Genomic DNA, 12,357 nt, shown 5'->3' on the forward strand with positions numbered 1-12,357 from the left:
CTTGATCTGCTCCGGTATTTCCAAAATACTGCTGTTCGATAGTATTGTCACTGTAAAATGAAGTTACTGGAAGTGCTAGTGTCGATCTTTGCGCTAACCGTCCATGTGTGTGTGTGTGTGTGTGGGGGGGGGGTCTTTGCAAAACGCCACGATACAATATCTAATAACCGCAATACAGTTAAACCTCAAAACCTATACACGTGCAGTACACGTAACTATCTTATCTTATCACATTGTCTTTGACAATCGATCCCAAACTCCTCCTACACCCCGCCCCCTTTCCATTCGTTAGGTGCCGATTGATATGAAAAAAGTCCATATATGGAAGGAAACTTTCCGAATTCCAGAAGGGTAGGAGTGCTCCAGGGGTCCTACCCTGCATACCAGAAAGCAGTATACCTTAATCGACCCTTTTTTGTCGCACGTTCTTGACTCACTGTTGTTAAAAAACAAGCGCGCCGAGCTACTGAGGTGACGTAATGTTAGCCCCCACATCCCACACTACCAAAGTACATTATGCTACAAAATGACATGACTACCTTCACACAAGTCCGAGCAAAAGTAAAGTACTTACAGTCTTACATTTGACTTACTATGTGGAAGTAAATACACATACTTGCGTGAAAAAAAGAAACAAGACCTGTAAAAATTGAAGTACTGAACTCCTGTACTTTGAATGATAACTGATGATAACTTTGCAAACTAGGGGGAAAACGTACCAATTGTTACCTAAATTCCCTTCATTATTTTGACTATTTATTTACAACAAATATGTTTCCAGGGCGGCTCGGTGGTGCACTGGGTAGCACGTCCGTCTCACAGGGTGCGGGTTCAATTCCACCTCCGACTGCATGTTCTCCCCGGGCCCGCGTGGGTTTTCTCCGGGCACTCCGGTTTCCTCCCACATCCCAAAAACATGCTTGGTAGGCCGATCGAAGGCTCCAAATTGTCCCTAAGTGTGAGTGCGAGTGCAAATGATTGTTTGTCTCTGTGTGCTCTGCGATTGGCTGGCAACCGGTTCAGGTTGTCCCCCCCCCCCCTACTGCCCGATGACGGCTCCAGCACGCCCCGGGACTAAGCGGTGCAGAAAATGGATGGATGGATCTATCCAGGCCAGAGGTGCAGCCCAAAAAAAAAAAAAACATCCAGGTGATGGCTAGGGTGAGAATGAATTCCTGAGGAGTGGCCACAGGCACATATGCACAACCTATTCAGAAAGCAGGAAAATGTCGATAATTAAAAAAGAAAGTTTTGCTAAGCAAGGTTTTTCTCCAGGCACCGCCCCCCCCCCGTCAACATTTATTTTTCAGGGGGTTCTTACACTTGTGCTCACCCTGGGTATAAAATACTAACATTGCATTGCATACTGAATGTATCTCTTTTCATCTGTCTTTGCCAGAGTGTCAGACAGAGAACAAACACTCTCTGTTTAAATGCCAGAAAGAACTTAACCTGTTCATCAACCTTTGTGCTATTGTGGTTTGTTTACCTAACCTTAACCTCTGATGATTAAACAGGATCTGGTCTTTATTTTATTTTTTATATCATGTTGCACAATTACACATCAACACGTCAATGTTTTTGCATGAGTCGAGCTTCACTGGAAACGGCCTGTTGAAATGTTTATGTGCACACACAGCTGCTGGTGACATCATCCAGGTGTGCACAGACCTGATTCAGAGTAAACCCCTTAGGGGAGAATCACGACTCATCCTGCTGAGTGTCTGTGAGAAGGCGACGTCATTGACTAATTGACTAATAGCTGGGAGTGACACACAAGCAACTTCACATTCTGACTGCTGACATTTTGATGATGGGGAAAGTAGCCTATAGAGGTCAACTCTGAAGTTGTGAAACCGTGAGGCCCAAATACTAGTCCAGTCTCGTCCACTCTAGAAAATTCCAAGTACGAGTGGAACATCTGCTTCGTAAAATGAATAAATAAATCACTACTAATGCCACTTTTGGCCTACTCACTCACAATCGCATTTTACAACCTTTCACTCTTAAAGTACTCTTCTAAAAGAACCCAATAGGTAAAAATAAGGCACTAGTAGTGCAAGTAGTGCTACTTGTAAGAGACGGCAGTTCTATTACTGCACTAAATCTGACGAGTGAGCACAAAGAGTGTACAAGTACATGGATTTTAAGAGCGACAAAAATTAAATAAAAATCAAAGTGTTATGGGTCATTTGACATCCTTGGTATTTATCCAGCTTAAGGTAATAATAGGTCAAAAGCAGCACTAGTAATAAAAAACAACAACCTTTCAGTTAGTGGAATCATGTTACTAGCGAGGTCAAAGATCAAAGTACTAATAAAGAGACCTGATGCTGGGACCTCAAGGCTACTAATAAATGTTCAAACGGGCCAAGCGCACCCCCTTCTGGACGAGTTTATAACGACACTTTTCAGGAGAATAATGTGCCTAATTCACAGAATCAAATAAAAAAACAGAGATTAAGAATTAGATCATTTTATTTGTCAAACAATTGAGAGATGTTAAACACTGAACAAAGATACCCCAGTCAAAACTCCTGAAAACATTCTTATCAACCAGTTGTAGCACTTTTATTGCCAGCTGTGGTGTGCACTTCTTCTGCCTTCCGCACTTGCACCCTCACAAAAATTCTGTGTACAAAAAAGAAAAAAAAAAGACAGAAAACAATGCATATACCAGCTTCATACTGATCACAGGATTTGGAGCTTTCTACCCGGCCACGACGACAGGGCCTCACGCGTGGAAGCAAATGCAGATTTACAATTTACCAAAGGCACATTGGTAGGGAAGAATGAGCAAGTGCACTATCCAATCTGACGTCTAGTGGGATGATGGTGACGGGTGAGCAGAACGGAAACGCAAAATCAAAAATGCATGCTCACACAAAAATGATGTGACCGACACTGGGCTCTCTTTGTGTCTCCATTTTGTTTGGCTTGACAATTGAAAAATACTAACGTTGAAGGAGTTAAATTTGGAATCTCGAAAACTGAACTGTTTGGGCATGTGTTGATCAACGTACCTCTGGAGGTTGAAAAAATAAATAAATGGAATGAGCTCTGTATGAACCAATACACTGGTGCCTTGAGATTCTATCTTCCCGGATTGAAATGACTGGAAATGGCTGTTTGAGCCACCGACAGCTACGCGTGACATTTTTTGCAATGTGTAATATTGTACTTTATAAAAGCATCTTGAAATATAATGTATGGAATTTGGTTTTGTCAATCATGCTGCTCCTTCTGGTGTTAACCTGGAAGTCATGGTATACTTGGGACTTCTGTTCGAACACCTCCCCAATAAAATTGAGAAATTTAAAAAAAAAATGGCTGAACAATTGCTCGTACCTTAACTCGTAAATTGGGAACACTCGTCTCAAGGCACCAATGCACCTAAATTAGGATAGATTACAATAACTGCAAAATACAGAACTAACTTTTGTGTAATACAGGATTACTATTCCAATTAGACTTTCTTTTACACAGTTGGGAGTTCTGGTTGTTTGAAATCATCTTCTTGAGCACACTTTTTCTTTCTGGGTGTTGGAGACAGTGCATTACGGTGAAGGTCTATGGAATGTTAAATCCAAATGAATTTATGGAACAGGGCAGTGGGGGGGGGGGGGGGGGGGGATTTCGTGAAACATAAAGGTGAGACTGACAACAGTGACAACACAAAAAACGTTATGGAAGAAAAATACTTAATCAAAGTCCTGTAAAATGTACTAGCCAAAATAAATAGATGTGTACATGACAAGAACTCTATAATTTACTCTTTTATAATTCACATAAAGCTTCTGGTAACTGCCAGTATTTCAGACTCCTATACTTGAACATGGCAGATGAACACCAGTATGACAGCCTGAACAGGACAGCTAAACACCAGCCCACCCTCATATTGAGCCATGTATCACAGGATTCAAAAAGGTAAAAAAAAAAAAAAAGTAGTATCAACCCTGTGAGCCTAAAATATTGATGACCTTTTCTGCTCGCAGAACTCATTCTGCCCTCTTCTGACTGCTAGTAGCTGCGCTATGCAACATAGGGCCTCCATCCTTCCTGTGACTTTCAGCTTGAAAAATGAACACAAAATCAGCCCTTGGTATCACAAACTCAAATATTCTTTTTAATTTCTCATGTTTTTTTTAATACCAAAATCTCAATCACAGATAGAGGAGGCGGCACGGGAGGGATGAGGGAGTTTAGCAGGCCTGGATTTTGCAACAAACAAAATCCTAAATGATCTTATCTGTGTGGGGAGACAGAAAAAAAACAAAAAAAACCAGGAGTTTGGGGGGGGGGGGGCGAGCCCTCAGTCGAGGCAAACGTACGGCAGGATATTCAGCTTGCTTTCATCCCCGTGAGGGTCCAACGATATGCACTCTGTCCAGTCATACCAGGTGTCCTTGGTGTCCAAACAACCATTGACGCCGGGCCAGTGCTGGTTGTGTATCCTGTCCAGGTCGTCGTCGTTGACGTCCCGACTCACGCCCGGTAAATCCAATGCCGGGCTATCAACCTGCATAACGTGCATTTGCCTCGACTCTTTCACTTCCTGTTCTTCCCTTTTCAGATACTGGGACATGAAAAAGTGTGCGCTCTGGGCCTGCACCCCGGACGAGGTGAGCACGTTGCTCTGAAGGTTCAAGTAGGACTGGATGATTTCGTTTCTGGACAGCTCCTTCCAGTTTGTCTGGTGAAAAGGATTGGGGTTGGCAACGGGGTTGGGCCCCGGCACCGTGGCCTGCGGGACACCAATTTCAGTTCTCTGCTTGGGCTCGGGAGTGGGGGCTTCCTCTGACTGAGAAGGCTCTTTATGGATGAGGGGCTTAATCTGACGAGTGACTGGGTCAAACGTTAGCCTGCGTTCTTTTAACCGTACTGGCTTAGTAGTGTCCTCTATTTTCTGGCCATCTAAGTTAACAGAATAGTCTCTAGAGCGGTACTTCCTCCTCTTACACTCCGAAGCCGAAGTCAGCGCGCCGTCCGTGTCGTCCCAGACGGCCGGGGCTGCTTCGGGCGCGGGCCGATGGAGTTCTGAATTGTTTTGCAGGCGAGGCGGCGTGGGTGAAACCGAAGGGGATTCCAGTGTCATGGATAAGTCTTGTGGGGGCCAATGGGAAGGGGCCTCTGGTGGGGTTGTCCACGGAGTTGAAGACCTATGAGAAGAGTGAGCGCTTTGAGCCAAGGGGGATGCAGGTCGGGGTAAAGGCATGGGTGAATCCCTGGGCGAAGGGCTGGAAACAGATGTTAGCATTTGTGCATATACTGCAGAGCGCTTGGTCGTGGCGTCTTGTTTTGTGCTCCTTGGACTGGTGGAAAGGCCACGGGGACTTCTGGCTTGATAATGCCCACCGCCATCATCCATTCTTGCCTGCTGCTGCATTACAGCAACCTTGATTAAAGACGAAGTGCTCGGGAGTTTGGCCACACCGGGAGAGCTGGGCCGAGGCTTGACGGCATTGACAGGAATTCTGTTGATTTTGTCGTTGTCAAGGTGCTCTATCCGAGATCGGTCAGGGGACGGGACGACCTCCTGGTCGAGCAGGGTGTCCGGACTGGCCGCGATCCCATTGGTGGGCGGCGGCGAAACAGAGTTATCGTAAGGAGATAACTTGGACATTTTTTCCGGTAAGTGTACTCCACTGTCCTTGTGTTCTGCCCGGCGCTTGCGGCTGCTTGATTTTTCAGCCTTTGGCGAATACGTGTTGTGAACGTCATTTCGGACTTTGACTTCGGGGACTCCCTTCGCCGGCAAAGAGATGTCAGGTGGCGAGGCTTCCGTCCTGCAGGGATGTGAGCTGCCATTGGTGGAACCGGGAGCGCTCGTGGCGACCGCTGGTCCAGGTTCAATTAGCTTTTGCCAGTTCCGCAAGAGCTTCTTGGCCCGCTTGGCGAGGTCTTCATCCTTGGTCTTCTTCCGTACATCGTTGATCAGCTTTCCGAGTCGGGTTTCCTAATGCAAACGTGTGTTAGGGAGAGCTTAAACGCAAGAATGCCACTTTTCCACTGCACGGCCTCATCTCTCCTCATTTCAGTTTAGAGCAATATAGTATTGCATCAGCTGGAAAAAGGCATGCTAACAAACACCAATGTAAGATGAAAGAGTTAATTGGCGACTTTTTTTTTTTTAATCCAATGCATTTTTATGCTCTTCTAAAACACCAAAGGTGCCATAAGATGGAGCCCTCATGTTTATAGACATTAGGCGAGTTTTCCCAAAAGGGAGGCCGGAGGAGAGTCTGGCGGAAGAACCTTGTTAATTGTAATGATAAACAAATCCCTGAAGATGGTGGCAATGCAGAGCATTTGGATTGGGTATTAGCACACTTTTTGAGTTTAGAAATGTTTTATTTATTTTAAATTAGCTTTTGGTTGTGTGGTGCTTTTCTAGCTTTAAAGTAATCGAAGAGCTTTAACAGTCTCAAAGACAGTCTTACAAAGACAAAAAGTATTTGGTCGTTTACACAGACAAAGAAAATACATCCGGCAGGTTTTGAAAAATTAGATAAAGGGCTCTAAAACTGTCTGGCAATATTGGGGCTTCTGGATAATTGGCAGAGAATATAGGAATACTTAAAGATTGGGGAGGATGTCAATTACTCACTGTATTTCAATAATGGAAGCTGAATTTTGTGGACGGTATCCTCAGATTTGGAGGCGCAATGCACAACTACGAGCCACCGGTGTGGACCTTGTGTTACCTAGAACTCTAGGCATTAAAAACCTAAAGTATGTGGTTTTACATATAGAAAAACTGTTCATAGCGAGTAGACATGCCAAGGGGATTGGGTACTGTGCAGTGGAAAACGGGAAAAATTTGACATTCAAATAGAGTCAGATTCTCTCACCTCAAGTGCTTCTTTGGTGATAGGATACTTCTCAAGACAGGTAATCACCTCGAGCACAACCACCATATTGCATATCTGCAAGAGAAAAATCATTTGCCTTGTGTGAGACGTGTAATGATCACGAGTGGGGCCAGGGTTTATGGTGAATCGAATGCCATTTATTTTCGGGATAGACAGATATCTGTGAAATCCTGAGAGAAATTTCCCCTATCCTGTTGATGGGATACAAAATAAAGATTCCCCAGATGTAAGCTTTGCATTACACAACTAATACTAAAGATAGACAGACAGACAGACAGATACATTGTCGCGCTGCAAACTAGCATGAGTGTAACGGGGCAAGTTAGCAACGAGCTACGGACATTAGCTTCAAAGCAAACAGAATCGTTGAAAAGTACTCAGCAATGTGTCAACTCGGGGAAAAACTTGACTGAGGCAAACAAAGGCGAACTTGCGTCACTGGGGCGTTTAAAACAACAGCCAACACGTCGTTTATTTAAAAGAAACAAGACAGTCAGTTTTAGTAAGCCAAAGTCGGTGTGTGTGAACATTTACCTGCGTTAACGTTAGCCGAGAATGCTAATGCTACCGAGTTGAGTCGGAAGGCTCGCTCGCTCGTTTCCAGCTAGCTTCCCCAAGCTACGAGTTGGCTAGCCGCATCCGACACTTGTTTAACGGGGACATGTGAGCGTTTTGCGGTCGGCAGCCAACCTCTTGCCCATTAGATGTTCGTGGACCACGTTTCCGAGACGTTTAGGTTAACTGAGCGCGTGTTTATTCGTGTTATTCCGGTGTAGAGTTAAAACTGCTACTTCCCTGCTTTGGTGTTAGGTGCTAGCACGCTAACTGAGAGGGCTAACGGACTACGAGGGTTCAAGCAGGCAAGGGGGGAAAGAGAAACAGCCTCTGTTGCTAAATTAGCTTCCAAGCTGTCAACTCTGTTACCCCCATGGAGCCTCTCCTCCCTTTTTTGACACATTCGCCATTGTCAGTGACAACCGACGACCGCTGGCCACAGATTTTCAAAGAAATGACCACTAAATGCATCCACGAGACTCGGGCGCCTTAAGTTGGGAGTTTGCCGGACTTGCATGTAAACAGGCTGGCGTTAGCAGCCCCGTGATAGCTACTTTAGCTTTACTCACATTGCTCTGACTGTCGATGGCCTGCAGCAGCCGGTCCCTCATCTGCTGCGGGGTTGCCGAGACCGTTGTCATTGCCCGGAGGATGGAGGGAGGAATCCTCCAAAATGGAAACCGACAGACAATCGTGACTCAAACGCCGCCGCGGTGACTCGACTGGCGTCCGCACAGCATTTTTCTCCGTCGCCTGGAAGGTAGACAAGTCAACCTTTTCCTCTTGCTCACATGGAGCCCCCCCTCCCGAGTGGGATAATGTATGTGGTGTGTTGTGTGGAGCATAGAAGAAATGCTGCCTGCCTTGCTCGGCGCTGGGGCGACTGGCGAGACTCACTAGCAGCTGCTGGAGCTCTCAACGGCCTCGCGGTGCATGCTGGGCGCTCGCTCGCTCGCTGGCTCTGACGTCCGCGCCGCCGACGCCGAGTAAACATCCACTGCGCGTGCACTCTCACTACCCGGCCTGCCTCCTTTGTATGCCACGGTACCTGTTGCTTTCCCCCCCACCCCCATGTGGCTTAAGTACACACTCTCTATATTTAAGTCGTTATTCGTGTAGAAATGAAGTCAGAGGTGGCAAAAGTATTCAATCTCTACTTAACTAAAAGAGCACAGATATTTGTGGAAATAGAAAACTGGCAAAATGAAAAGTACTCATTTGATTCCATAAGAGGTTGCAAAAAAGTATTCACACGAAGTACTTAAGAATAAGATGCCTGTATAAAGAAAATAAGCGATTCCACTGAAAGGAGAACTACTGATTCACCATGGCAATCATGGCTTGGTCATGGCCTCTGTACTAATGTAGAAGTACAGATAAAAAATGAGACAACGGAGAAGGGATTTGACCTCTTAAGAGGTGGTTAAAGTATTCATATTCTGTCCTTGTCTTGAGTAGTAATAGATAATTGTGCAAAACAAACAGACACACTAGCAAATGTAGAAGTAGAGGTTCAGGTCCTTCAGAGGTGGCGAAAGATGTATTTTCATAAAAACTGCTTTGAATGTATTGTATGTGCTCATGTACACTGTTTTCTGTGACTATCACAAGAAGAGAATCACACTCATGGACGTCAATGAGCGGGATGACTTTGGTCAGACAAGGAATGCGGACGAGTGCAATGAGGTTACATACAGCTCTTGCTAGCAGTTTTAAAATCACAAACATTACGCTCATAAAATTCAAAATATTGAAACTGATTGTTCCATTTGCAGCAGGCGTTTGAAGTTGACATAAGTAGAGAAGTTTACATGAACTTTGAAGAATGAATGACATTGAGCGATGAAAAGCTTGTTTACAAGAAGTGTGCCGGTCATGTGGTTATCATACAGTGGGAAGTGGTTTGACTTTTCGAAGCCAAATAAGACTGTCCACCCTTTTAACAAAACACGACCAACTTTATTACTGTGTACGTATAGAGCTTTTTTCAGAGCTTTTCAAATTTCTTACGACTGAAGCGACAGAGTTCGGAATGTAGTTAGAAATACGCTTTTTTTATGTCAGTCTCCTAGCCTGTTAACATTAGAAAATGGAGTAGCACAAACGGTTCCCATTGCAATAAACTGCTGGTTTTGCTATAACGGACGTCCCTCCCACATTTTGCTCAAAGGCTCATAGGACGTAAAAATAAGGTGGTTTAAGTACCTCTCCTAAACTTGGCACAACAAAAACGAAACTATATAGAAGTTCATTGGCTAATTAAACAGGACTGACTTGAAAACCTTTTCTTTACAAGCTTTTGAACATGTTAAACAAAAATTGAAGCCTAGTTAAATTACTGTAATCAAAAGGATTAACTGGACATACATAGGTTTACAGCCTTCTTTGTTACAGCCTCCACATTTTTATCCAGTCTATAAAATTGATATATGACAAACACACGGTGCCAATGGATGCATGTGGAGCATTGTAAAACACTTTGAACACCTTGTATAAAGAGCTATGTAAGTGCCAATGTAGTAAATTGGCCTCAAATTGCCAATACTGTAGTATCCTTTTGTTGACTGTATTCCTTATTCATTGTAATGAATAGGAATGGTTTTATATTATTTTCCAGCAGAGGGCGACAAAGACAATGTGGATTCTCAGACAAGCTACATTGCAACAGCTAAACTAAACTAGAATTTTGCAATTTCTGGAGAAATTGCGTGTGAAGGCGAAATGTATGAATAACTTTTTCGGGGAATGCTGCCGAACGATGTTGAAACGTGTTGAATTACTTGAGAAATGTAGAATATTTGGAGAATTTGTGGTGAATTTCAAAATTGAAAGTTTGGAATATTTGGTAAGTGGGAAGTTGTGGAATAGGTAGGCAAAAGATGAACAGTTGAAAGTTGGAATGGGTTGAATCGGTAGAAAAATTTAGAAGTTAGAGTAGAAAAACGAAATTTAGGAGAATTTGGTTGAATTTTAAATTTGGAATTGTTGGTAAGTGGGAAGTTGTGGAATAGGTAGGCAAAAGATGAACAGTTGAAAGTTGGAACGGGTTGAATCAGTTAAAAAATGTAGAAGTTAGAGCAAATGTTGAATCCCCATAGAGAATGAATGGGAAAATAAAAAAAAGCAATTGCGCCAAAATCTTTCTAGATTTGGAACAAAACCAAAAAAAACGGCCTCAGGAGGTTCACTTTTGGGGTAAAAATGTTGAAACGGGTTATATCGGACAAAAAACGAAGACGTAAGCGCAAATGTAGCTATTTGGGGCACTTAGTGTTGAAATAAGGTCACTTCCGGCTTGATTCGGGTCATTTCCGGTCTAATTTGGGTCACTTCCGGTTTATTTGGGTCACTTCCGGTTTAAAACAGGTCACTTCCGGTTTAGCTGAGGTCACTTCCGGTTTATTTGGGGTCATTTCCGGTCTAAAAAGGTCACTTCCGGTTCATTTTGGGTCACTTCCGGTTTGATTTGGGGTCACTTCCGGTTTACCAGAGGTCACTTCCGGTCTATTAGGGGTCACTTCCGGTTTGATTTGGGGCACTTCCGGTTTATTTGGGTCACTTCCGGTTCGTCTGAGGTCACTTCCGGTTTATTAGGGGTCATTTCCGGTCTAAAAAGGTCACTTCCGGTACATTTGGGGTCACTTCCGGTTTGATTTGGGGTCACTTCCGGTTTACCTGAGGTCACTTCCGGTCTATTTGGGGTCACTTCCGGTTTAATTTGGGTCACTTCCGGTTCGTCTGAGGTCACTTCCGGTTTATTAGGGGTCATTTCCGGTCTAAAAAGGTCACTTCCGGTACATTTGGGGTCACTTCCGGTTTGATTTGGGGTCACTTCCGGTTTACCTGAGGTCACTTCCGGTCTATTTGGGGTCACTTTCGGTTTGATTTGGGCCACTTCCGGTTCATTCTGGGTTCATTGGTGGCACTTCAGGGTCATCCAAGATGGCCGCCACACTGGAATTGGGGGTCAAGGGTTGAATTGTGTAAGCATAGTGGAAGTGGGGGTGAATGGGAGTGAATGTGGGAAGAATAAGGTGAATTAAGTGAATAAATTTGGAATGGGTTGAATCTGTTGAAAAATGTAGAAATGAGAAGGGAAAAAGGAATTGGGTGTGAATTTCAAAATAAAAGATGTGAAGTTTTTGGTAAGTGGGAAGTTGTGGAATAGGTAGAAAAATGATGAACAGTTGAAAGTTGGAATGGGTTGAATCGGTTGAAAAATGTAGAAATGAGAAGGAGAAACGGAAATATTGGAGAATTGGGTGTGAATTTCAAAATAAAAGATGTGAAGTTTTTGGTAAGTGGGAAGTTGTGGAATAGGTAGAAAAATGATGAACAGTTGAAAGTTGGAATGGGTTGAATCGGTTGAAAAATGTAGAAATGAGAAGGGAAAAGGAATTGGGTGTGAATTTCAAAATAAAAGATGTGAAGCTTTTGGTAAGTGGGAAGTTGTGGAATCAGTAGAAAAATAATGAACAGTTGAAAGTTGGAATGGGTTGAATCGGTTGAAAAATGTAGAAATTAGAGTAGAAAAACGAAATTTTAGAGAATTTTGGTTGAATTTCAAAATAAAAGATGTGAAGTTTTTGGTAAGTGGGACGTTGTGGAATAGGTAGGCAAAAGATGAACAGTTGAAAGTTGGAACGAGTTGAATCGGTTGAAAAATGTAGAAGTTAGAGGTGAAAAACGAAATTTTGTGAAAATTTGTCGGAATTTTTAACGTGAAAACGTGAAATTTTCGAATTTGGGAATTTTGGGAATGTCGAGAATCCTTCCGAATGTGATTAGAATGTGCTGAATGATGTGAATTTCAAATTGGAACGACGTAAATGTGAAATGTCGAATGTGCCATTAAGAATGAATGGGGAAAAATTTGTCGGAATTTTGGGAATTTTGCGGAATCGGAAAATTTTCGGAACGAGCAAAATAC

The 12,357-nt window shown here is 43.5% G+C and overlaps 1 protein-coding gene across 3 annotated transcripts; it reads right to left on the reverse strand.

The window, feature by feature from the left end:
- Positions 1-2,460: 2,460 nt before the first annotated feature.
- Positions 2,461-8,448, reverse strand: crsp7 (cofactor required for Sp1 transcriptional activation, subunit 7). Of its 3 annotated transcripts, none has more exons than XM_061295196.1 (4): positions 8,291-8,448; positions 7,997-8,180; positions 6,852-6,926; positions 2,461-5,956 (listed from the first exon to the last, which is right to left on the reverse strand). In XM_061295196.1, exons 2-4 carry the CDS (start codon positions 8,066-8,068, stop codon positions 4,313-4,315), a joined length of 1,791 nt encoding a protein of 596 aa, XP_061151180.1. In that variant the 5' UTR covers positions 8,069-8,180; positions 8,291-8,448; the 3' UTR covers positions 2,461-4,312. The 3 variants fall into 3 exon arrangements, with proteins under 3 accessions (XP_061151180.1, XP_061151181.1, XP_061151182.1); XM_061295197.1 differs by having other exon boundaries at positions 8,325-8,407; XM_061295198.1 differs by lacking the exons at positions 7,997-8,180; positions 8,291-8,448 and adding an exon at positions 7,407-7,491.
- Positions 8,449-12,357: the final 3,909 nt, after the last annotated feature.

Source organism: Syngnathus typhle, linkage group LG13, assembly GCF_033458585.1.
Source record: "Syngnathus typhle isolate RoL2023-S1 ecotype Sweden linkage group LG13, RoL_Styp_1.0, whole genome shotgun sequence".
In the NCBI taxonomy this organism is placed as follows: domain Eukaryota; kingdom Metazoa; phylum Chordata; class Actinopteri; order Syngnathiformes; family Syngnathidae; genus Syngnathus; species Syngnathus typhle.